We start from the raw sequence: 27,892 nt of genomic DNA on the forward strand, positions 1-27,892 counted from the left end.
TATTTTTTTGTAAAACTGTTAAATACAGAATAATGTTAAAAGGACAGACCTACCGACCCTAATTATAGAAAAGCCCTGCTTTATAAAAAGTAAGGTTGGACCCCTTGCTCATATCAAAACCTCAACTTCCTGTTGTTGTATTAGTAAAGAAATATGGGAGGGATATTAAATTAATCTAATGATTTTATAAGTTTAAATTTTTAAAAGCGAAGCTTTTCTATAATTAGGGTTGGACCGTACGTCCGACCGTCCGTACGTCTGAGATGGATAGCTTTTTTCATTAATCAAAATCAGGAATCAAAATACCAAAAATCAGATCAATCAGATGATTAGAAGTTTTGGAATTACTTAATTTTATTGGTTGGCGCAAAACTTTGGGTACTTTTATTGTATTTTCATTGGTTGGTTTAAGACTATCAGTGTCCACACTTTTCAACCAATAATCTTAATCTACATATGGGGTAATTTTGTTTATCATTACTGGGGATGTACCAGGGGCATCCAAGCTTATTTTTTTTGGGGGGGGGAGGGTAAATTTTTTTTAATGGGAGGTTATTTTTTTGAGGGGGGGGGGTAATCAACCTTTTACCCCCCCCCCCTTGGATGTCCTTGGGATATTATTTATTGTTCATTGTCTTATCCCTTAAGATCCCTGACCAACCCTCAACATTTTGATCATAACTTAGACAGGGAGTTGTAGTATTAAATATAAATGATACAAACTATTTTTTTTGTAATATGTAAAATTTTCTGAAAAGTTTAGTTTAGATTGTAATAGCAAAGCTATTCTATAACTCTCTTTGACCATCGTCCTTTCATCAGTCCCTAGGTGATAGGATTCCTTTATTTCTTGTGAAGAATTTTGACTTACAAGCAACTACATTATAACTCACTTTGTCATTCTGTCCTGTATTTCTAAACAAAATAAAGTCTTTAAGAATTATCCGAATCTGTAACATGAAAATCTGATGTAATGTCCAAGTAATTATAAATCCATTTTAAAGTCGATACTATCCCAAAAAAGGACCACTGCACTGTTAAGGACATTTGATAATTAATGACACAAGTACTCAAAGTTTTATTAAAAAGTTTTTTTACTCGTAGGTTAAAAAAATTGAATTGTGATTGGTAGGGTCCGAACTTGTAGTGCCCAATCTTTTCAACCAATGTTTTATATTGTATAGATTTTTATTTATAATTTTTGGTGATGTACATCAATGCAAAGTCCATTTTCTAATCCTCTCAGATTCCTGGGTATGAATCATAGATTATTTGTGTGTGTCCATTCCATTTTAGAGGCGCTACTACAACGGAAATATTATTACTTGGATGCTGCATCATATTTTCATGTATTCTGATAAAGTGAAACTCATAGCTGGCTAAAATAACCATACCCCCCACCCCCCAACCTACCCACTCCCCTTCTACTAGATGAACTAATAAACAATAAACGAGTTCTATGTTAGCAAGCTAAATTAACTACAAATTTTCTTTCTCAATATATCCATGTATATTTCATAAAGCTTCTTAATTAAAAGTGAAAGTTAAATTTTGTTTCTTTTAACTTTTAAAACTGCTCATATTTAAACATCAAGTTCCTATTGTAAAGATTTATGGGAAGGGGTGTTAATTATATCTACTGCTGTAAAAAACAAAGCTTTTCTATAATTGGGGTTGGTTTCACGTCCGTCCGTCTGTACATCTAGAACCGATAGATTAAGAAAGTGGAACAATTTTATAATATTAACTTATAATTCTGTTTATACTTATACATTTATATTCTGATTATTCAGTTCTGACAATATAAAAGTGTTACTGTTTGTTTGTACTACTGATTCGCTTTTATGGATGTTGTCATCCTTGTTGATAAACCCTCCGATTTCCTTTATTTGGCTAAAGTTAAACAGAGTTGCCCCCCCCCCCCCATATCCAATTAAATATGATTTACTACTATTTTCTGCCAAAATAAAGGTAAAAGGTAAAACATGGACGATAATTGTTATTTCTTTCATTGTATTATTAACGGCTTTCCGCGGATATAGAATGTACAATTATAAGATTAAAACCAGTTTTTAAGCCCCGAGGTGCCGAAGAAAACTAATTATATATTCTAATCTCCCTCCCCCCCCCCCCCCATAAAAAAAGTTGCTCTTAAGAATTCATTTGTAGTTCAGGAAGGGAGCAGAGAAAATAAGAACGGCTTGTTTTTTTTCCTATGCCTTGTAAAGTAAATCATATTCAATTGAATATGGGGGGAACACACCCCACCCCCCATAATCCTATACAATAGGAAGTTTAAATATGAGCATTTATAGAAACAACAAGGATGACAACATCCATAAAAGCGAAGCGCTGAACTGGTAGGACAAACGGACATTAACACTTGTATAGTGTCAAAATTGAATAATCAGATTTTAAATGTATAAGAGTCGATGCAAAATTGATTATAGAGTTGCTACGCTTTCTAAATCTTACCTAATTACTGCAGGAATCACCATGCAAAGTTTGAAATCGATAGGACAATTCTAACATGCCTAAATTAACGAAAAAAGGTATCCGTTACGGACGGACGTACGGAGTGACGGACGGACAAATGGACGGACGGACCCTAATTATAGAAAAGCTTTGCTTTTAAAATTAACTTTTATGTGAGACAATGTTAGATATACCTTTGTAAGAATGTGTTTCTAAGGACCAATTTTTAAAAGCGAAGCTTTTCTATAATCAAGGCCGCTCCGTCCTTTACTGATATCTCTTATCATAATTTTCTTTTCTATAATTGGAATTGGTTGCACGTCCGTCCGTCTGTACATCTGGAACAGATAGATTTTTTAGAATTTAGGCATGTTAGTATTGTTCTATTGTACAATTTAGAAAGCATAGCAACTCTATAATATTCACTTATAATTTTGTTTTTTTACATTTATATTCTGATTATTCAGTTAAAACAACAATATTTTGAAGCCTTAAATTAGTTTTTGAAACTAACGATATGACTGGTTCATGGAAACCAAAAAATAAGCATAGCATTTCAATACATCTTTACTTCAAAATGACAATAACATTTCCTTTTTCAGGATTTTTTTCTGTCAATCGATTCGAATATTAACTTCGCCCCGCTTTACATGACCGCTATGTTCTCTTATCATATACATTTTAACCGGAATTTGAATTATTTTTTTTTTTTGGGGGGGGGGGGTGGAATAATGCGTAAATAAATAGTAATAAAATAATATGTATAATATAAAATATTTTGTTTTGTTTTCAATACTTTTTAAAAAGAAATTTAAGCTAATAACAAACCGGAACATCTTTTATGCAAGGATGCATCAATAGTCCATCAAAAAAATTGTTCGGATTCTTAATGATTATTATGTAACATACTTAGATTTTCTTTCCGGTTTGTTATTAAATTGCTTTAAAAATCTGTGGAAAGCTGTCCAAAAATCGCATGTTAAATTATATATAGCATCGTAAGGTTATTTTTATTATTTTTAAATCTTATGATTGTATGTACATTTCTATATTTGTAGAAAACAGTCATTGGATTTTTATTTTAATATCCGTGGAAAAATATATAGTGAGTTTGTTTTTTTCTGTGTTTAAGAAATCTAGTTAAATCTCTTTCAAGTTTTACATGTAATATAACACGATGCCCTTCCATTGGGTTTTTTTTTTTTTTTGGGGGGGGGAGGGGGATTATATCCTGGGGCATAATTGATAATACATTTTAAATACATTAGGGTCAGTCCGTCCGTCCGACAAAAACGGATAGCTTTTTTTGGTAATTTAGGCATGTTTTTCAACAAATTTACTTACAATTTTGCTTCGACTCTTCTGACACTATTTAAGTGTTAATTAATATCCGTTTGTCCTACCGTTTCTAGTGCTCACTTTTATGGATGTTGTATGATACACAAAATTACCTTCTAGATTAAATAACTCAAACTACAATTAAGTATAACTATATACAAATATTTTTGTTGAATGTATTTCTATATCAACGATTTTGGATCTAGTCAACCTTGTTCCATTTGTTGTTTGTACTCATGGGTAGGGGAAGGGTCAACTTATCATACATGCAACATGAGATCTTACAGAAAAAGGACAAACATGTCCACTCCTAAGATAAATTCTTATAATAGTTTTTTCTTTCATCGTATTATTAACGGCTTTATGGCTATGCGGATATTTTTGTAGAAAACTAAATATAATACGATGCTAGACGAGAAAATTTTTTATTAAAGTACTAAGGCCTACAGACAAAGGTCCACTTCTTTAAATTATTTTGAATTATTAAGGCAGACCAGATCTGAGGCAGACATATGAATTATAGAGAAGATATGCTGAAACAACAAATCTCTATTGCTCTCTTTTGGAAAGTGAGGGTTGTGGGGTGGGTGGGGTGTGTGGATCTCGCTAACCGCTGAACCGATAATGTTCTCCTTTACAGTGAAGCTTCTTAAAGGTCCTGGGAAGGTTTTAAACTATTTTTGAACCCCAAAAAAGTATTTGTTTAACTTTTTTGAAACTCAAATCTAAAATGGGATGAGGTCGACTTTTCCTCCTCCTACCAGTGCCAGTGCCCCTAGAGGCTTCTAGGGGGTGTAGCCACTAGTTTTATATAAAGTAGTAAGCTTTTTTCTATCTGTAGCGAAGGATCTCGCTAACTACTGAACTGATATGGTTCTCCTTTACAGTGACGCTTCTTAAAGGTCCTGAGGTGGTTTTAGGCTATTTTTGCCCTTCCATATGCCTTTGAATATATATAGCCCCTAGATGCTTGGGGTGCACGCAGCCGCTAGTAACTAAAAAAAAATTATGAAACTAAAAAAGATTGTATAAGGTTTCGTGATTTATCAAGAAGTAAAGGTATTCCATCAAATTATTATTTATTCCTTTTTTTTTTGGGTCACAATAAAATGGAACGCTAGGCTTGGAATATAATGTAGGGATTTAATATATCAGAACGATAGGTTACTGTCCAGTAATAATACAGTTAAAGTTTATTATCTTTAACCCCTTTCTATAGAACAATTCCCCCCGTCTCAAAATATACGGAAATCTAGAAATAATTGACCATGTGTGAAATTTGAGTCCAACGTCTTCAAATATTATATTAGTTTTGAACTAGCGATATCTCTGTTCAGCTTAATTTTAAAATAAAATCAAGTTCTTTTTTTCTTAACTTTTTAAATGTTGTGTTGTTTGTATTTTTCGTTGTATGTTCTACTTTGGATGTATTAAATGTATTTCTTACCCCAGATTTTCATTTTCTCTAATAAAGTTAAACTCGCAGAGGGCTAAAAGAACGATGTCGTCTCATCCAACCCTTTACCCCATCCCCTACTTTCCTCTTGGATTAATGAACTGACCAATACATGAGTTTCATATCAGCAACTTAACTACAACTTTTCCCCTGTTATAATATCCACAAATATTCTATATCCATTGATGTATAAATGCTAACAGTTTGGAGCTGCAAGTAACCTGACAGTTGGGATTAAAATGCTGGCATACAACACAATGACCTCACAGTTTGATATTTCAAGAATGAAGACCATAGATATAGATATCACTTCAGGAATTTTACATTTGCAATTATTCTTATTTTTTCATTTTTACTTTCTTTTTTGGAGAGACAGAAAGTATCATATGTGACGTCATAAAAATACTTTTAAAGTCATCTTTTTTTAGGGGTTTTCTTTTATTCACTTCTCCTCTCATCCATCTTTGTAAGACGTACTTTTAAGATGTCACTCATGACACTTTCCTTATCTTCTTTTTATGTTTCTATGTTTTTTTTTTTTGCACGATATTATTATTTGTTATTTTTTTAGACTTTTGACATTTACTTCAAGATATATCCTATATTATAAAATAATATAATATAAAATAAGATTTTTATTAGTAAAGGTCTTGCTAATTACAGTAATGATTGACTAGTTTTTAATTTCACTGGAGCTTTACCCCTTAATAGTGTTAGGATAGATCTTCTAACCATTCAAATAGGTCTTTTCAGTGCTTGGGGCGCAACTGCTAGTTTACAACTATAATTTTAATAACATAAACATGAGTTAAAATTTCTGTATGGTTAAAAATTAAAATTCTCTAAATATTGCATAAGTATTTACTCTTGACTAGAGAATACTCGAGGTGTGGAGAAAATATGGGCATTTGATTATAAATACCAAGGTAGTGAGGAGTGTTTTTTTTTATTGATAAAAGTGAAGAAAAGCTCTTTCTCTATATTTTTTATATTTTAAATGAATCCTGTAAGAAAAAGGATTTTTTGGATTTTAATCGCATTATATTGTTTTTATTTAACTTAAAACACATCATCAATAGATTAACAGAAATTGTAGAATAGAAGCTGATTAAATTACATTGTCCTTCACATCCATCAATTTAAAAAAAAATCAAATACTATTTTGATATATTTAAAATATTTTGGAAAATTTAGCTTAAATTCTAGATAGTATGACGTTAATTGAAAGATTTTATATTTAATTTATTTGTTTGTATAAAGACATTCAAGGATATAAATTTGCTCTTTTATACAGTTTGATATATACAAAGCCTTTGACATTACGTGTCTTACCTACAATCCAGGGAGTCATACAGATAATTTTGGTAATTGAGGTGTGTAAAAAAAATCGGGTATAGTCCCATTCGTGGCAACGCCTCTTTAGGGGCGTTTTATCGTATTTTCTCAATGACTTTCCCCTATTTCTATCCCTGCAAGGCCATTTGATTTACCCTGCGGGGCAATCACCTATCAAAGCTACTGTGAGATTAAGAAGAAACGCCCCTTAACCCTTTACAGTCGGGCCCCTTGCCGCACCTTAATCGGTCGGGGGGGGGGGGGGCGTTCAACGCCCCCCCTAATTATCTCAGTTCCTATAAGAGCTAGAGGGCTAAATTTTTTTGTGCAAGTCCCCTGTTTGATAATGAATTTCCGACCTTTTATAAGTCTAAGTCAATTTTCGCTTCCTTCACCCTTTTATTTAACAACCTTTGTTTTTAGGTCTTTTTTTATTTAAAAATTTCAAACGTCTGTAATTTTCTTATTTTTGAAGCTAGAAGAAAATTTTTTCCCAGAAAATGTTTATTTTTATGTAAATTTTACATTAGAAATATCAAAATATAAATTTCAGCGGACGCAGCTGTACTTGGCAGCTGCCAGCCGCCGCAGTCGGCGGTCGGCGGGAAAACGGCGGCGGATCTTCATGAAATTTTAATACGTTATGTAGACATATAAGAAAAGCTTAAGTTTAAAATTTGAAGTCTCTAAGTCAAAAATTGCGGCCACAGGAGCCTTTCAAAGATTTCTTGAGACCTGGAGGATCAGGACCTGCAGGATCATACCTGGAACCTGAAAGTGACTTGAACACCTGTATTTCATATAAGGATGTACTACTAGAGGATTTTTTAGTATTTTGGTATGATAAAATGCTTTGTTTTAGTCAAAAAAATATTTTTGCTCTTTACCTGGATGACTCTTCCAGGTTTGCTGGCATCCTGTGCCCGCCAGGATAGAGATATTCAAAAAATTCCAACTCTCAGTTGTGTGTCATACCCATACTTAAAAAGTCAAGCAGTTTGGGCTCTTTATCTTTCACACACAGAAAATGAGATAGAAAAAACCGGAAGGGGGGGCGTTCAACGCCCCCCCCCCCCCCGACCGTTAAGGGTTAATAGGCGTTGCCACGAAAGGGACTATACCCAAAAATTCTTAATGTATTACCCGAAATTACCAGTTGCCAATATAAATGGAAGAGTGGAAGATTAATTTATCTTTGATTTTCCAATCACTGAACCTGATAAACACTAAATCAGATAATATTTGTCATTTGTAGAATTATATAGTGCGACCTTTAAAAAGATAGTTATACTTTAAATGTAAAAATCCACGAGTAAATGTATCTTTCTACTCATTTGATTCTAGATATACATTAATATTTTTCCTTTGGCCTCATATGAGCGACGTGAGACCAAAATATCTTACTTGCTCAAATTTAATAACGAGTGGTTAATTTTTTGAGTAGATTTCTCTAGCTATAGCATTAATTTAATCTTAACCCTGACAACATTTAGGTTTCTTCTGTGTCCATCCAAAGATTCTGTAGAAAAGGCCACAGGAATGATATTCCCCGGGGAAGACCTAACCTTTTGCTTCCTAAATTTCCAAACGTGGCCGCTGTACCGCCAGACCATGCGCAATTACGCCATCTTTATTGTGTTCAAGACACTGTTAGATACAAACACAACTGTACAAGTTGAGAATATTAATCATATGAGCGTTGGCAAGCCTGGCTGTTGTGTTTTCAATGTTGTTTTTAAATACAGGGTGTTTTTTAATGGAAAAAAAATATTGATTAATTAACTCACTTACCATTGACAGAAATTAATAATTAATATCTCATTTACTTCATTGATGTGGGGCATTTTGTATCAGATAAAAACATTTCGTGGTTCTCAACAAAATATGCTTTAAAAACCAGTTTTTCCAAAGGGTCTAGTTTTTGAAGATTAAAGAACCCAATTTAAGGGGTGTGCAAAAATACGTACATTTTTAAAAATTCAAATTGCGCAGCTTGCGTTAATAGTAGAAAAATGTTATGCATAGCGCTAGAATTGTCATAAACTCTAGTTTTTGAAAACAAATTGTATCATATTTGTGCTATTTGTAGTTAGGGGGCTATGCAGAAATTTTTTTTGAAAGATTTAAGAGTTTTAAATCAGTTGGAATATTTCATTATGTAGATCCTAAACTATACCTCGCATAGGAATGGTTCTTATATATCAAAAAGGTTTTAAAGTTATATTTTGTTAAAAATCATGAAATGTTTTATCTGATGCAAATGCCCTACGTTAATGAAGAAAATAAGATATTGTTTATTATTTTTTTTTCAATGGTAAGTGAGTTAAATAAAGCATACTTTTGTTCCCAAAACACCATGTAATTTTTGAACCTCTAGATGTTGTGTGTTTTTAAAACCCATTCCGCTTAAACTCGATAATTTTAAATATCTAAACTTTTATACATCTGATAAACACTATAAATATCGTAGAAAAAATATATGTTTTTAAATCCATTCCAACTGATTTTGTTTTCAAAATCATTTTTATTTAAAATTCACTTTAAAATTTAAATGATTTTTTTTAAATGAAGGTAAACAATAAATGCGAATATTTATAATATATTTTTAGTAGGGAAACTACTGTATAAATCACTTTTTATGTCTGTCCGTAAATCTATGGGGGAAACCTGACTTTTTCGGCTCCTATTAAAGATAGACAGCTGAAATTTGTAGGGATTAATATGCTTTCATTTTACATATATCAACCAAGTTTCGTCAAGATTTGCAAATTCATTGGGGTGCTAAATCGATTCCTTTATTTTACCCCCCTTAAACCAAATTACCCCCCCCCCCCTTAAAAAATCCCCCTCCAAATAAAAAAGCTTGGGCGCCCCTGAGTTCACGTTCCACATATTTCCAAAAATTTCTATATTAATTGGGATGCTAGATAGATTCCTAGATTTTTAGGTTTTCTTCATTTTTTCGACCCTTATTGAAGATAGAAGGCCGATATTTATAGGGATTGAATAAGTTCACATTCTGCATATTGCCAAAAAGTTTTATAAAGATTTGTTTAATCGTTGGTATGCTAGATCCATTCCTAGTTTTCGTGATTTTCTAGACTCATATTCAAGATAGAATAATTGATTTTTTTCCTAATGTCCATCCATAATTTTTTAGGTGCGCTACTTATGGATGTTGTCATCCTTGTTTTAATTTAAAATTGTTTACTTTTTATATGGATTATATTCTTAAATTTCCACAGAGGCATTGTTTTTATTCTATCTATTCTAATCTTTTGACAAAATAATTTTATACTTAAAGAAACACAAACAAACTTTTGTTTATGAAAATAGGAAATTTTTAACAAAAATAATAAATTTATTGTTGCTAAGTTTAAAAATTTACTCATGGAAGTCCATGTAGGGGGGCCGGGGGGTTAGTTAATACCACCCTCAAAAATGATTCACTCCCGAGATCTCTTACGCCGAATTATTGGGTAATAACACCTTCCAAAAAGACAATTTAGACAAAAATCCTCCAATCTCCCTCCCATTTTAAATGTCCCTAATTTTACAAAAACTAATATTTCTTTAAAAAATAGAATCACCATTTGTTTGTTTAATGTTTAAACAAAAAGTTATATAAAATTATTTTCTTTTAATTAAATTTAAAACAAAAATAATACCTTCTAACTGATAAAATGTATTAATTAATTTTAAAAAGAATTATAAAATTCAATATACTTTTATAAAAAAGAATTATTTTTGTTCCTACTGAATAAACTGTAAAAAATTCTTTCTTTGTACTTTTTCCCCTTGTATCTAAAAACCCTTTTCCTAATCTAAATGTTAATATTATCACGTGTCTTATAATATTACAATGAGAGTGAAAAGGTATAAGAAGGTATATAATGAAAACAAGGATGACAACATTCATAAGTAGCTAAACACCGATAAGAATGGACAGACGAACGGACAGGGTAAACTTTTATACCAGATTTCAGTGGATATTTAAAAAAAAGAAAGAGAGTATACAACAATTGAATTATCAGGAAATTTAAAAAAAAATACATGAGTGTATTTTAAAGCCTAGCCGACGACTGACCAACTAGGTTGTATATTGAATGATCTTTGATAGAGGGCATCTCAAAAAAAAATATAAGCAGTCGAGAAATCCCGATGCCCCCAAAGCGTTACGGACAGTCAGATTGCAACTAAAAATAATTGTATAACACCAGTTTTCCACAGAAGTTGAAAGTATTTTTTTTAATTGGGCAACGGCGGCTTTGAAAAGCGGCTTAGCATTGTTTGCAGAAAACCAGTTGCCAAATTAAGTATACTACCTAATTGGTCCGTCAGTCTGTCGGTCAAGCTACAAAAGACAGTTAAATTTTGATATGCAAGGTTTCTTAATGTTCTATTCATATCCTTCTATTTTTTTTATTTTTATTATGACCACTAAACATCTAAAACTCATCCTGTCCGTTTGTTCATTCATGATGTTTTGCTTTACAACTTATTGATGTTGTCATCCTTGTTATTAGTAATATGTACTTGTTTGTACATAAATCTAAATTATTTATATTTTTATTTTAAAATTAAGAGGTTTAACTTTAAAACTTTTTTTAAGCATTTTGATTTTTTCAGACATTTCTGGTTTAAGTTGGTTTATATTCAGAGCAGAGTTATTGCTTTCTTTTAAAACTTATCTTTTTTTTTATTTCAACTTTATACACTTTTCATTTCATAATAAGTACTTGATTTCTTGATGTTAATTGGCGTTGCTAAAAAAGACCTAAAATACAAAAGACCTAATTCTACAAAAGACCAAATTTATGGATGTTGTAATCCTTTTGTTTAAGGTATATTTAGGCCTTTTGTAGGAATAGGTCTTTTCTAGCCCCAGGGTTAGGTCTTTTGAAGCTTAGCTCTTTCAATGATAGCTTTTAGATAAACTATTTATTATTTTTTAGTTGTACCTGGACCTGTAAAAATGCTAGAAGCCACGAATATTACTCATGACACCGTCACATTTCTTTATGAAATTAAACCTCAACTTAGGCATATTATTGTCATTATGTTATGCTATTAAATTTTGGAACGAAACCAAAACTTGTATCTTATCTATACACTAGCGGCTATGCCCCTAGAGGCCTCTAGGGGGCATTTGAGGAGGAGAGAGTCGAATTTAATAATTCAATTTCTTATTTTAGATTTTAAAAGAAAAGTAAAAAAAAAGTTTTACGTTTGACGTTTGTTTTTCGTTGAACTCTCTTTCTAAAATTGTGAAATAAAAAAAAAAATTAATTTCTCTAGGGAGGGTGGTGGTACCCTCCCCCAAAATAGTTATAAACCTTCCTGGGACATATGAGGATCTACCCTGTTAAGGAGAACCCGATCGGTTCAGCGGTTAGCGAGATCCTTCGCAACAAACAAACAAACAGACAGACAGACAAACAAACAAACAGACAGACATCGTTCTACTTTGTATTATAGATTATGCAGGCAAATTTTAGGTTATATGCCAAGTCAAACACAAAAACTCCACCCCCTTATTTTGCTAATGATAAAATAATTGGGTTGATGGTTTTTAATGATATTATTTGTTACCTTATGCTAGGTTAAGTTAGGTTATAATGGGGATATGGTAGTACCACAGGGAATTTTGTTATAAGATTGAAAAAAGCCCCTCTTCATCCCCCCTATGTAATTTTTTTAATAATTTGTAAAGCCGGTTTGAAGGAAAGCAGCAAATTTCGTAGGGCTAATATCTCAACATAAGTATGTAGTTATAATGCTAGTAAACAATTTGTAAATCTATAGTATTTACATTTTATTTTCTCGTTTATAGAATGAATGATTTGCGCTAAAAACATTTGTTGTCTAAGGTCCTGAACATTTGGGATGCTGAAATAATCCTATTAATGTCATATCGTTGTTTAAAGACTTTAGTCTTTGTAAAATAAAAATTCAATTTAATTTAATTTAATGACAATAACTTTGGATGTTAGAATGTTACCAGAGGCAATGATACATCAGATTCAATACAGGTATTTAATACTTTTCACAAATAAAATTTAATCAAATAAAAACTATATACTGACACACAAATATCAACTAAGGACGTTGAAAGGAGGGCGTTAAGAGCGTGAAAATCCCACAAATTATTTTTTTTACATTTAGCGTAATGGTTTAAAAGCCCTTAATTTTTACAAAACCGGTAATTTGGTGAATTTTTCTATAAAATTACGAATTTTCTTCAGAAACAAAAAATATTCTATTTATGTTTGCTTCTGAATCTGTCTAAATAATGTTAAATATAATTAAAATCTTAATTAATGACATTTTGACTGAAACAGCACGTTTAATCATTTGCAAGAGAGCAATCTATTGGATTAATCGATATTTTATTACTTGGTTGTTGCACCAGATTTTCATGTACTCCAATAAAGAAATGCCCGCATACTGATTCCCACCCAGTCCTTCACCCAATTAGATCCATTCTCACTGTATAAACGAACTGACCAATAAATGAGAAGCATTGTAGCAACCTAAAATGACGACAATTTCTCCCTGTCAATATATCCACGTATAATATATCCATGTTTAGATTATCCGGGACCTCAACTTGGTATGAGCTGGCTCACCATGTCTCAAAACCAAATCTTAGTATGATTTCACTCTTTGATCATTTTCATCAGGTAAGCTCAGATATAATGGCAGACAAATTGATGTACATCCCCAATGATGATACAAAAAAATCTCCCATTGTGTATATTACAGTTAGTGGTTTAAACATTTTGACACTCAACTTATTGAACCAACCAAACAAAACTTTAAAAAAATGTTATTGAGTCATGTAATAAGAACACGTTATTAAAAAACTTTGGGAACTAGTGTAATAAACAGTCCAATGTTCCTTCCCTTCCTGGGATAGGCTACATTTGGGTCATCAAAAAAAAGCCCAACTCAAAACACGTCTATCTCAGAATTTGCTTATCTAATGAAAATGCCTACTAAATAGATTTTAAAAAAAGAGTTTAATTTATTTATAGCAATCAACAGATTATATAAAAATATATTTTGTTAAATATGTCACTATATATAGCACTAAGTGTTTTGAGTATATGGCCCTACATTCATAGTTAAATGGAAAGATCTTAAAGGATAATATAATGCACGATAAATTGATGCAGTACCCTTATGTTTGTTAAAATCATATTTTGAACAGTCTGGTCATCGGATAAAGTTCAACTCATCCTGCTAAAATATAACAAAAGCACCCATAGTTTTTATTCCAATGAAAGAAGGAGCACGCTTTTAAAATTAAGGTTACCAGTTTAGTTTACAGTCCATTTGCACCTTCCTTCTTTGTTAAATGTGATACGCTATATTGAATGTGGAAGTGATTATGGATGAAATGATATTATATTATATATATTAATTATATTTATTTATTTGAATTTTTTTTGTAACTAACCTATACCTAATAAAAATTATACATAGTATTTACCATGTACTGTAAATAAATTTCACAGAAAATTTCTGGTAGAAACTGGAAATTTCGGTTGGTTACATGCAGAAACCAATTTATAATTTATATGATATTTACACAAATACACTTATATTTTTAACAAGCATGATGTATCCAAAAAATTAAGAGACATTTTATTAGAGAGAAAATAGAATATTATTTTTAAATCTAAGCAAAAATATGTCATTAACTAGTTTAAATCTTGGATTCGACGTACTAACGTTAATGACCGAGTTCCTTATAGTCAATTCACCATCTTATGAAACATTAAGTTTGAATAATATTTCATTGTATTATTGTATTATTGTTCATTAAATTAGTCATCTATAATTTATTTGCCTGTTTAATGATCAGAGGACGGACTGACAGTCCTACCATGAAAGTACAAAATACTGTATAAAGTTTCAAATACGTGCACTTTGAGAATACAAATACCCAGTAGATCAATAATATACTAGGTTTCCTAGTTCAAATGTATGAACCTACTAAAATACTCCTAAATGTATAATTTATATTGTGTTTTAAAATGCTCTTTGTGTTGTATATTCTTTCAAACAATAAGTACTGTACAAAACTGGAGCCTGAATTAGCCTATCATCAGACTTTATATATTAAAGCAAACACATTAAAACTTGTTTACCTTTATATAAGTTTAAGTCTATTGGTTTTCATTCGACATTAACACTGTAATGTTTGCTCTAGTCTTTTCATTAACTTTTGTTAAAAGCGAAGCTTTTCATAAATTGAAGTTGGGCGTCAGTCCGTAAAGGTTAGCTCTTTTAGTTAATTTACACATGTGTGTCAAGATTTCTATAACAGCTAGGTACGACTTAGGAAGCGTAGCAACTCTATAAGCGCTACCAGAAAGTCCGTACGTTCATTTCAAACATGCTGATTTTTTGTATGATATAATTATCCTTTAAATTTGATTTTTTGGAGTACGTACTATATTACAATAAGGAACAATGTTATAAACGAAGCATCTCATTTTCTATAATCAAGTCCTAAAAATGTAAGTATGCCCCTAAAGAGTATTTTGTATTTAAAGGTTTTGCAACAACTTTACTTACCATTTTGTTTAGATTTATGGATTTATTGTTATCCTTGTTAATTGTTATATTCGTTTACATTTCAGGCCACAAATGAAGTGAAAATACCAGCATTATACCCATATTCAAATTACACTGTAAGGTAGGTCCTATACTAAAAGTACTTTTTATAAAACAAGGATGACAACATCCATAATAGCGAAGCTCTAAATGTAAAAGGAACAACAAACCAACAATAACTCTTGTAGAGTGTCTGAACAGAATAAGCAGAATAATAAGCATAAGTCTAAACTAAATTGTACGTAAATTTATTGCAGAATTGCTTGAATAGAGGATACTGTTATAAAAAACTATCTGTCTTAACCATGACACTTTGGTTAAGTGTGACTTCCGAATTTGCGGGAAGTTCTAGAGATCTTAGTTTGACGGACAAAAACCCCCAATACCAGGAACCATCAAGTTTCAACAGCAGGTTTGAGTATAGATTTATTGATACAAACTATTTCAAAGTCCTGAAATTACAAAATCAATTAATACAAAATTCCAGTTTTTATAACCACGTAATATTATTTGCTTTTTAAAATCTTTTTTTCTACGGTTAAGAATCTTTGGGTACTTTGGCTTTAAAGGAAAATTATTTGGTTTAATAGATCATTGTTAACCCTTAACGGTCGGGGGGGGGGCGTTGAACGCCCCCCCCTCCTGTTTTTTCTATCTCATTTTCTGTGTGTGAGAGATGAAGAGCCCAAACTGCTTGACTTTTTAAGTATGGGTATGACACATAACTGAGAGTTGGAATTTTTTGAATATCTCCATCCTGGCGGGCACAGGATGCCAGCAAACCTGGCAGGGTCATCCAGGTAAAGAGCAAAAATATTTTTTTGACTAAAACAAAGCATTTTATCATACCAAAATACTAAAAAATCCTCTAGTAGTACATCCTTATATAAAATACAGGTGTTCAAGTCACTTTCAGGTTCCAGGTATGATCCTGCAGGTCCTGATCCTCCAGGTCTCCAGAAATCTTTAAAAGGCTCCTGTGGCCGCAATTTTTGACTTAGAGACTTCAAATTTTAAACTTAAGCTATTCTTACATGTCTACATAACGTATTAAAATTTCATGAAGATCCGCCGCCGTTTTCCCGCCGACCGCCGACTGCGGCGGCTGGCAGCTGCCAAGTACAGCTGCGGCCGCTGAAATTTATATTTTGATATTTTAAATGTAAAATTTACATAAAGATAAAAATTTTCTAGAAAAAAATTTTTCTTCTAGCTTCAAAAATAAGAAAATTACAGCCGTTTGAAATTTTTAAGTAAAAAAGGACCTAAAAACAAAGGTTGTTAAATAAAAGGGTGAAGGAAGCGAAAATTGACTTAGACTTATAAAAGGTCGGAAATTCATTATCAAACAGAGGACTTGCACAAAAAAAATTAGCCCTCTAGCTCTAATAGGAACTGAGATAATAAGGGGGGGCGTTGAACGCCCCCCCCCCGACTGATTAAGGTGCGGCAAGGGGCCCGACTGTAAAGGGTTAAATGCAAAAATAAAGGCACATAAAAATTACTAAAACATAATAATTGAATTATAATAAAGTTTCATGTTTAGCTGGCTAAAGCCTTTTAAACTTAATAAATTCGTCCTATACGCCATTCAATTTAAATAAAATGAACAAAATCTACCTGAAGTTCTTGTGGTTTAAAGCCCCTGGTATACTAGGGTTGTTCACGCACTATGAGACCAATGATAGGCCCAACTTTATTCTCCGAAATCTTCATCCACTCACATATCATTCAAAAGTAAAGAGCGTGGAGCATCAAAACATAAACAACATTCATGCCGCGTCTCTTTAGGAAAGGAAAGTCAAACAAAGACGACATTTGCGCTGAATTGGGATTATGAATAAGGGAATTAATTTCGATCTTGATAAACACAAAGCTTCCTCGAAAAGAGGTTAAGACACTATCGATAGGACAATAATAACTTCAACAAAAATCTAACCGTTACGGACGGACTGACGGACCGACCCTAATTATAGAAAAGCTTTAACATGACTACATAATTATTGAGTAATGATGATTGAATTGATAGGGTTCGTACTGGAAGTTTAACAGCAAATCTGTCTCTATCTACATATTGGAGTAAATGGAGCTACAGAACATTCAAGACAAATCCAACAAGACCTTACAGGTATAAAATTAACTCTTAATGGTCTGGGAGGGGGGGATTTACAACCCCCCCCCCCCCCAACCTCATCCCACCATCCGCTTTATCCTATTAATTAAAGTATTAAGGTTTATTTTATGAAGCTTGAGATTTCGATAAATACTTAACCGATTGAGTTCTATATTGGAAGGAAGCTCCTTACAACTTGGAATACAGAGCCTCTAGATTAAATAGTCGCAACCGCTAGTAGGAGTAAAAGGGAGACACTATTAATGAGGAGTTCCTTGAAAAACAAGGATGACAACATCCATAAAAGCGAAGCACTGAAACGATAGGACAAACGGACATTAACACTTGTATAGTGTCAGAACTGAATAAGCATAATATATATGTATAAGAGTCAAAGCAAAATTGTAAGTTAATTTGTTGAAAAACTGCTTGATTCAGGATAATGTTCATGGACATACTTACATTTTTAGGATTTGATTATAGAGTTGCTTCGCTTATTACATTATGCTTTGTTGTCCCAGGAATCAATATACCAAAAATCAGATCAATCGGATGATTAGATCACAAAAAATTTGTTGTTAAAAAAGTTAAAAAATCAACATGTTTAAAATGGACGTACGGACATTTTGGTGATGATTATAGAGTTGCTACGCTTTGTAAATCGTACCTAACTATTAAAGGAATCACCATGCAAAATTTGAAATCGATAGGACAATTCTAACATGCCTAAATTAACGAAAAAAGCTATCCGTTACGGACGTACGGACGTACGGACGTACGGACGGACGGACGGACGGACGTACGGACGGACCGACCCTAATTATAGAAAAGCTTCGCTTTTAAAAATGTACATCTTGGAAAGGCCAATAAAGTTAGAGAATAGAGGGAGCAAGGGTACATGACTATATAGAACTATCGCAAAGACCTACCAACACAATCCCATTGCTCAAGAAATTTGACAGCTTAGACTCTAAAATGGCTGAGTTTTATACAGGGTTTTTCATTTTTAGAAACAATACCCTAACTATAAAATTTATTATGTATTTGTGTTTGTCCTTTATAGATAATACATATATCTTAAAATTAATAAAGTAAAAAAACAATTTTGGCGTTGTCAAAAAATTATAAAATCGTAAAAATCTGGATAGTAATTTCATTACAAGCTGTCTTGAGTACAATTATTTCGGAAAGTAGAGATTATTTTCATTTTTTATAATAACAATATTAAAGTTCAAGTTAACAGCACTATAGATTTAATTTGTTTTTAAAAATATATTTCTTTTTTTAGGAGGCTTTTAAATCTTTATCTCAGTACTAGATAGATAACTTTCTTCCTTACAACTTTCCTAAATAGTTTAACTGTCCATAGCAATGTGAACTGAACCAGAGCGCATGTCTGTGTATATGTCATATTTAGTAGCGAAGCTACTCTATAATTCACTTTGTCTATCCATCAGACAGTCCGGATTTTTTTTCAATGAACTTGTAATTAAAATTAATTGTATTTGTTTTTTATAAAAGGATATTACATCCTAATAAATATATGTAAATTATTTCAAATTGTAGCTCATTTATGACACTATACATGCTATACTCTGCTTTTACAGTTACCAAATGAATGTAATTATTTTAAATTCCTGAAAATCATAAAAATCTGTAAATTGCTATATACATTTTCAATATTTCATGCAATAAATCAACTGTTTTTTGAAAGACATATTTGTTAAATGTTGCTAAACTTGATATCATCATCCTTGTTAGAATGTACTATAGTATTTGAATAAAAAATGTATTATTATTTTTTGAAGCTAGCTTTTTAATAATTACGCTTAAATTCTGTTAGATTTACTGATAATTATCATATAATAATTTTTTGCTTATTTTCAAGGTCTTACTATTCTAATTATATATACATTATTATGTTTAATAAGAAAATTCTGACATTCATCTTAGGTTATTTTTTTTTAAGAATTGGTATCTTTGAATTAAATATTCAAATAAAATTACACAGTACAAATAATAAAACAACAGGTTTTGCATACAAAACACAATCAAATTAATGGAAACACTTTTGAAAAGATAGCATTGATTTTAAATGATAAATATGCTCTAAATTTTTACAAAAATTAGGCAAAACATTTATTTTTTGTCGTTGATAACAATATCTTATTCTTATACTCTTATTTACAAATAGTTTTACACTAAAATCTTTTGATTTAATTGTTTTAACTCTTGTACATTAGGTACATGACTTTAATTAATAATAAAGGTCCCCCAAATCCTTATACCAAAATATACGGTGGTTTTGATTAATTAGTGAAGTTCCTTCAAATCTTATTCCAATGACAGCTTATGAGCTTTCTAGCAGCTAAGTGAGAAAGCAAAATTTCTATCGATAAACAACCTTCTGCAGCGTCAGTGGTCTTTGAAAAAAGAAAATGGTTTTATAGCTATTTATCACTCTATATATATTACTTTAATGAAAGGCCTAAATCCATGTATAGCTTACCATAAAATGGTAATTGATATGGAGCTTAATTAAATTAAGTATCTAAATCTTATTATTGACCATTAATTTATCAGAGTTTATCGCTAGTTTAACCAATTTTTATGTATTAAATAGTGTATTTAAAAATCAATTAAGGATTTCTAGCTTTCCAGGATGTTTATTAATCTGCTAACCATATTAATGCGAATTATGAGATCTTTACAATTTACATCAATCAAGCCACTCTCTGTACCAAAAGATCTTGGGAACAGCTAGACTGAACGATTTGAAATAAAATTAAGAGATAAAAAATTATATGAATATGAATATAGAGAGAAATGAAATGAAGAGAGAGTAAGAGAATGAGATAAAATAAGTGAGCGATATATATAGTGAGAGAACGAAAGAGAGAAAGATGAATAGAGAGATATAGCTAAAGAAGGAGAGAGATAGTTATAATTTGAGAGAGATATAAAGATAGAGAGAAAGAGAGATAGAGATAAAGTGAACTAGATAGATAAAGTAAGAGCAATAATAGTAACTGGATTTATTTTTACTTGGATCTTAAACCAGATTATCCTGATAAAGTAAAACTTGTAGCGGGCTAAAATAACGATACATTACCCTATCCGCTCCACTCTTACTAGATAAACGAAATGACAAATAAATGACAGAGGGAAAATATAAACCTAAATTGATGTAATTTTTTTCCTTGTAATGATATCCACATATATTCTACGTCCATTATTTTAATCGTCTTATTTTACAGTCTATTTTCTTATCAATACGGATGTAACATAAATAGCAACTTATTTTCAAAATTAATCATATAAAATGTTATTATTAATATAAAAAAAATCAATATTTGGTTATTAAGGGTATTATTGATTTTTGTATTTTTAGACCTCCGAAATTGCCTTCTACAAGTTTTGTATTAGAAAATCATCCATTGGTAAGTTTTTCAAATATTTACATTTATGCATTTACGAGCTGCTACGCCACTAGAGGCCTCTAGGAACACTTGAGGAGGGGGATTGAAGTGGGGGGAGTCAACACTTTTTTTAGTTTTAAGATAAATAAAAAAAATTTTGGAAAAAGAGTATTTTTTTCCAGGTATGATTTATCCTGCTTGTTTGTCTGTAGATTTTTAAAATATTCTTTTTTAAATTGGCTTTCAATCACCTATTCTTCATATTTTTGTCAAAGTGCCAAATAAAAGCGAGGCATTGAAATAGATTTGAAATTAAACAGATATAAACTTAAAACAAACCAAACAAGGTGTGATAAAAATAAGCCAGCTAATGATAGATTTTTTTATTGAACATTGGGGACCATTTAGTCCAATGTTTCCTCCCTCCTTGTCAACAAACATTAATTAGAACTAATCCTTATACAAAAGTGACAGAATGTTTGTTTGTCTGTGTATCTGTTTGTCTGTACCGAAGGATCTCGCTAACCGCTGAACCGATCAGGTTCTCCTTAACAGGGTAGCTTCTCATAGGTCCCGGGAAGGTTTATAACTATTTTCTTGGGGGTTGGGTCACCCCCAACCCCCCCCCCCCACAAAAAAAAATATTTTTTAAAACTAAAATTAGAAATGAGTGGGGGGCAGCCCCCCCCCAAAAAAAAAAAATGTTTTTTCGCCCCCCCCCCCAAAAAAAAATTTTGTTTTACTTTTTCTTTTAAAATCTAAAATAAGAAATTGGGTTATCAAATTCGACTCTCTCCTCCTCAAAAATATAAAGTGATCATTTACTAATTATTATAAGAATAAGGAAAACTGATCATAAAATATAATTGGAACAGAATTCATTTTGATTATCAAATTTTCCTTTTCTTATTTTTATGGTTTCAGCAATATTACTAAAATATTGAAATAAAATAATGCTTGTCCGCAGTTTTAGAAATTTAATTTTTCGCCCACATCTTTAAATTTTTGTTAATTTATAAAGGTTTAATAATTATAAAATTTGTTCTTAAATGTTTGACTCAGCTTATTTTCAATATAAAAATTTAGTTTGTATTAAAAAATAATTTTAATTCATTTTCTATTTTGCACCTTTCAGTTAAACGCGAGCAAAATCTATAATACATATATCTTATATATGTAGGCAGACAGGCAGAGGGGCCGAGCACCGCGGCCTGGGTCATAGTTAAACAAAAAATCCTTATTTAAAGAATATATGTATGTTTACAGACTTATTCCTAACCTAAATATTTCAAACTTAGAATTTTAATGAACAAAAAAGTATTTACCTTTAAAGCGAAGCTTTTCTTTGATAGGGGTCTGTACGACCTTACCTTACGGTTAGCTCTATTCGTTAATTTAGGCTGTTATAGTCCGTTTGATACTTTTAATGACGATTTATGAATAGTTAGGTAGGATTTAAAAATAAACGAAACTCTATAATCGTTACCAGCTAATCCGTACATCCATTTATACAATATACATGTTGATTTCTGTTTTTTTTGCATGATACAATTATCGTATTCATCTGATTTGTATAACAATGATTCCTAGAAAATAAGGTAAACTATTTTAAGTGAATTATCTCTATTTTCAAGTCGTAAAAATGTAAGTATGTTTTTAAACATAATCCTGTATTTAAGCATTTAAGCAACAAGATTATATTTACTATTTTGTTTAAAAGATATTTTGCTTGTTAAGTTTTGACACTCTACAAGTGTTAATGTTTTTGTTTGTTAAATTCAGAGCTTCGCTTCTACTGGTGTTTTTATTTTTGTTTTTGTGTTCCTTTATAAAAAAAAATATGTCTAATTATGCTGTTTGTGTGCAATAAAAAGAAGAAAAAAAAATCAACATTGAACTGTTTTTTGATGTTTATTATACATTTGAAGAGGGATAAAGTAATTCTTATGGGATTTTTACAAGATTAAATGTATCTTTAATAAATTTGTTCAATTTCTTATATATTTAATATTTTTAAATTTATCTTTACCGTTTTCTTTTAAATGTAATATCTTTACAAATCAATTTTAAACGCTTAAGTGTCCTACACACAACCCAGGGATCTTGAGGGTTTAAGACAATGGCCGATAAATTGATGCATATCCCCAAAATTACCCCCTCTGTTGATAACAATAAGTGGTTGAAACGTTTTAATGCTTAACTAAAAAAACAACCAAAAATTTAATAAAAGTGCCCAAATATGTTAAACCAACGACTAAGAAAACTTTATATAAAACTTTGGGGACTAATGTAATAAACATCCCAATGTCGCCTTCCTGCCTGTTTCCAACCTGTAGATGGCATCGCTGAGGAAATGCACAGTACATCCTTTTTAGTAGCGAAGCTACTCTATAATTCACTTTGTCCGTCCGTCAGTCCGTCCGTCAGTCCGTCAGTCCGTCCGTCAGTCCGTAACGCTATGGGGGAAATGGGATTTACTCAGCTCCTATAAAAGATAGAAAGCTGAAATTTTTGACAACATTCCCATCATTAAGGAGCACAATTAACTATAAAACATCAATGGCGGTCGGACGGCTTTTTAGCAGGTTTTAGGCTATTTTTTTATTTTCCACATTTTTCCTCATATCTTTGGTGTTTATGGTCCGATTTTAAAAATTTTTTCAGTTAGATATATCAAAATTAAATTTTCCGTCGTTTGATGAAAACAAAAATGACGGTCAGACTGCCTTTTTGCAGGTTTTTGGCTATTTCTATATTTTTTACATTTTCCCCCATATCTTTGGTGTTTATGTCTGGTAAGCCGAGCGTTCTCGGCCCACAGGGTAACGAGTTCGGATTCAACGAGCCCTAGCCTCTAAGTATTCTACCAAACAAACAAGCAGGATTCAATCATACAGAAATTATATATTTAAACTGAATAATATTTACAAGTTATGTTTACTATATATATACAACAGATTATGACAATGGTTAGGTTTGAAGGGGGTGTGGGGCGCTAGGGCTTAGCTCCCGACGGCAGACAGGCTGTGGGGGCAGCGGTGGTAAAAGGGGAGGCAACGCCTCCCAGTTATATAAGCGCGTGAGGGACTCGTGATAGTTGCATGTTTGAGTCCCCTCCCCACATTTAGGCAGGCTAGTTTGACCGCTGGGTGCGGGGTCAACAGCGGTCATGAGATAGATGGTGATATAATAGGACTTAGTGCAGGGGGTTTGTTATCATAAGTCACAGCGAAGCAACTCTGTAAACGGCCTGTCCGTCTGGATGTCGTATTACCACAACCTCCCCTTCAAGGGTTGCGTGGCTCCTGAGCCACCAGGCCTTGAACCTGGGGATACGACAGCCGATGCATGCGCCGGACAGGCAGTTCTTGGGGCACAGCTCGATGGAGGACAGCTCGGGCTACACAGGCTCCCTGGGACACTCGTTGCTCGGTCTGACTGTGGTTGGTGATCAGCATTGTCAGCTCCTGGTTGGCTTCGAGGCGTGGGTTGGCGACGGCCAAGCCTCGCCGCTGGAAGTTTTGCCTCGTCTGCAGGATCAGTTCTGTGGCGGCTGGTAGCTGGACACGGAGGCCTAGGCAGACTCTGGTGGTTCCTAAGGGTGGAATGGTGATGGCAAAGGGTGCATAGAACTCCATGGGGGCGCCTGCTTGATTCAGGTTGCTTGGTCTCCTAGCTCCTACCCGGATGGGGATGGCTGTCATCAGCAGGGGGCACATGGCTTCTTCTTCTTCTTCTGGGGCGGCTTCTTCCATCGCAGTGGCTGGCTCTCCTCCTACAGGCTCGCTGCTGGCTGGCAGGTTCTCCATGTCCGTGTCAGGGTTCCAGATGGCATCTCTGAGTGGCTCTGGAGCGGGCGGCGGCGGCGGTGGTTCGTTGGGCTGCTCCTGCAGGTTCTCCTCTACTGGGTCACGATCTTGGCCGCTAGGCTGTGGGGCGGCTGCGGCTGGCTGGTGCACTGGGAGCTCCCCTGGGTTGCTAGCTGCGGGCGCCGCCGCTCCAACTGGCAGCTCAGTGGCGTCCTCGTCGCCGTCCATGTCAACTTGGATGTCTGCTGGGATCTGGTGGGCAGTCACATCTCCAGTGTATTTGTGCAGTCGGCCTACATGCGCGGTAACTTCTGAAATCCTGGCTACTGGAGAGGCAGGTTTAATGACATAATGGACTTCTGTAGCTTTCCTCACTACCTTCCAGGGGCCAGTCCATCTCTTGGTAATCTTGGCTGCCTTCCCTGGCACCAGGCGGGGGGCCAGGTACCAGACCAAGTCTCCAACCTCATACTTGGCCGTGCCTTCGTAAGCTGCCGCGCTCCTCCTGATGGCTCCCTCCTCCTTCTGCTGGATGGCATCATACACTGCATAGTAACGCTGCAAGAGAGCTTGGACGTTGGCTGGAACTGAAGCATATTCGGTCTCTGGCAGCCGCAGTACCATGTCCACCGGAAGTTTGGCCTCTCTCCCAAAGAAGGCCAGGAACGGGGTCACGCCAGTGGATCTGCAGGCCTTAGTGTTGTAGGCGAAGGCGATGGCAGGCAGGTGTGGCTCCCAGTTGTTATCGTCTCTGTCCAGGAACAGGCGCATGCCTGTGTTGAGCGTCCTATGAAACCTCTCCACTCGGTTGGACTGCGGGTTGTAGGGTGGTGGATGTGTCAGGCCAATCTCAAGTCTGGAGGCCAGTTCCTGGAATACCTGGCCGGTAAATTCCATTCCATTGTCGGAATGGATCTTCAGGGGGCATCCGAACGTGGCCAGGTGGCGGTGCAACAGGGCTTCAGCCACCGTGAGGGTGCGCTTGTTGGGGATGGCGTAGAGGCTGACAAACCGGCTGAATCCATCTTGGCAGGTGAGGATGTAGCGGTTCCCAGCTGAGGTCTCTGGCAGTGGCCCCACCAGGTCGATGAATAGGACTTGCTGTGGATACCCCTGGCGGGAGGGCACATGGATCCCCTGCTTCAGCCTCTCCTTGGTAACTTTCTGGACACACTCAGGGCAGGTTTGTACCATCAGGCGGACGTCACGGGCCAGGTTGGGCCACCAGAAGTGCATGGCAACGCGGGCGATAGTTGCGTCCATCCCAAAGTGCCCAGCCAGGGGGGTCCCATGGGCTAGAAAGAACGCGTCCTGCTGGAGGGCCGAAGGCAGCAGGTATCTTGTCCTCTCTCCTGTCAGAGTCTGGTCAGTGGTGGTGAGGCAGCCGTGCTCGTCAAGCCCCAGGGCTGGGAAGCGGCTGGCATACTGCTGCTCGTCTCGTTCCTTGCCACGCAGCTCAGCCTTGGTTGGGGCTTTGCCATCAGCCACCCATTGGCGGACACGGAGCAGGAGGGGGTCCTGTGTCTGGGCCTCCAATACTCTAGCTGGATCCAGTCGGGCGGCAGGAGGCCGGCTAGCTGCGGACTCCCCTAGCTGGCAAAGGTTGTGGATATACTCAGCCTGCTCTGCTAATTCTTCGGCGCTAGCCGTTGGCATGTTGGCATCTTCCCGGCGGCTGAGGGCGTCGGCGTTGGTATTCTGGGTGCCAGGCCGGTGGCAGACGGTAAAGTCTAAGGCCGCTAGCTCCTCCTGCCAGCGGGCCACCATCCCTGTGGATGTGTTCAGTGATTTCATCTGTAGCAAGGCAGAGGAATCAGTGTTGATTTGGAAGCTGCGGTAGGACAAGATGCCGTGGAATTTTCGGATCCCATACATAATGGCGGCCATCTCTCCCTTCCAGGACGGGTAGCGCGTCTCAGGGTCGGTTGTCTTGCGCCCCACGGCGGCAATCAGCCTCTCCTTGCCCTCCTGGCATTGACTCAGTATGGCAGAGATGGCGCGGCTGCTGAAGTCGGTGGTGAGCTGGAACACTGCTGGCAAATCAAACCTGGGCGGTGCTCGGATGGGGGCCTTGCGGAACTTGTCCTTGAGTTGCAGCAGCTGGGCTTCCATCTCAGGCGTCCAGGTTAGGGCCTTGGCCGTCTTCTGGCGGTTCATCTCGTAGGTGAGGTCTGCATACTCTGGGATGAACAGGCGGTAGTATCCAAAGAACCCCAGCAACGCCAGCAAGTCCTTGGGGGTGCTAGGGGCTGGCCAGTCCAAGATACGGTCAATATAGTCCTCTTGCATGGCTATCCCCTCACGGCTGAGGGTGTGGCCCAGATAATCCACCTTAGATCGGAACAGCTTGGTCTTGGCTGGCTTGAGGCGGATCCCTCCCCTGCGGTGGGCTTCCAAAACCTCTCAGAGCCTGGCCAGGTGGGCCCAGGTATCCTGGTGGAAGGTCAGGACGTCGTCAAGGTATGACTGGAGGTTGGCTGTGCCTAGTGGGTTTAGGACCCCTGCAATAAACCTGGAATAGACAGACGGTGCCGTAGCCAGGCCAAAGGGCATCCTTTTCCATTGATACAAGCCCCTGGGGGTGGTGAAGGCGGTGCAGGGCCTGCTGTCCTCGGACACACGGATGGTGTAGTATGCGGCCACCGCGTCTAAAGCACTGTAGACACGGTGCCCGCCAGCTCGTTCCACCAACTGCTGGATCCTAGGCAGGGGGTAGCTGTCCAGCTCCAGACACTTGTTGAGGGCTCTGTAGTCGACAGCCCAGCGGGTGCTCCCGTCCTTCTTCTTGATGGGCACCAGGGGGCTGCTCCAGGCGGAGTCTGACGGCTCTATAACTCCCTCCTGTAGCCAGGTGTCCAGTTGTTTCTCCAGTTCAGCCTCTTGCCGCGGGTTCAGATCCCTAAATCTCTGGCGGATCGGCTGGGTCCCTGGCTTGAGGCGCAGCTGCAACTCAACCACATCTGTGCAGCCGGGGGTAGAATTAGAGAAAACGTCCCTGTATTCTGACAACATGGTCCAGACCTCCTTCTTGAGCAAGGGGTCCTTGCGTAGGAACTCATTGTCTTCCATCTCCAGGGCCTCCCACAACTCCTGCATGTCTATAGGCTCAGCAGGTTCTTGGAACGAGTGGAGACGCGGGGGAGGCGTATCAGAGACCTCTAGAATGTCAGGTTTGACCAGCTCCCCTGCCACTGGGAGGCCAGCATCCAGCAAGAGGGGCACCTCCCCCTCATTGACCACCAGTACTCTAAACACAGTGGCAGAGCCAGGCCTGTGGGCATACAGGCCCTCTGGAATAACCAGATCCTCCCCAAACCTCTGT

The 27,892-nt window shown here is 35.5% G+C and overlaps 1 protein-coding gene across 1 annotated transcript in view; it reads left to right on the top strand.

The window, feature by feature from the left end:
- Positions 1–5,476: 5,476 nt before the first annotated feature.
- The window catches only part of LOC145314852 (uncharacterized), a 68,399-nt gene continuing 45,983 nt past the window's right edge, over positions 5,477–27,892 (top strand). The window contains exons 1-8 of the mRNA XM_080154933.1: positions 5,477–5,582; positions 6,143–6,195; positions 11,560–11,647; positions 12,598–12,636; positions 13,197–13,287; positions 15,256–15,311; positions 17,259–17,357; positions 20,734–20,782. Coding sequence (XP_080011059.1) covers positions 5,509–5,582; positions 6,143–6,195; positions 11,560–11,647; positions 12,598–12,636; positions 13,197–13,287; positions 15,256–15,311; positions 17,259–17,357; positions 20,734–20,782 — 549 coding nt within the window. The 5' untranslated portion in view covers positions 5,477–5,508. The remainder of the gene's footprint in view (positions 5,583–6,142; positions 6,196–11,559; positions 11,648–12,597; positions 12,637–13,196; positions 13,288–15,255; positions 15,312–17,258; positions 17,358–20,733; positions 20,783–27,892) is intronic.

Source organism: Acartia tonsa, chromosome 3 (assembly GCF_053477335.1).
Source record: "Acartia tonsa isolate MP-2025a chromosome 3, ASM5347733v1, whole genome shotgun sequence".
NCBI lineage: Eukaryota > Metazoa > Arthropoda > Copepoda > Calanoida > Acartiidae > Acartia > Acartia tonsa.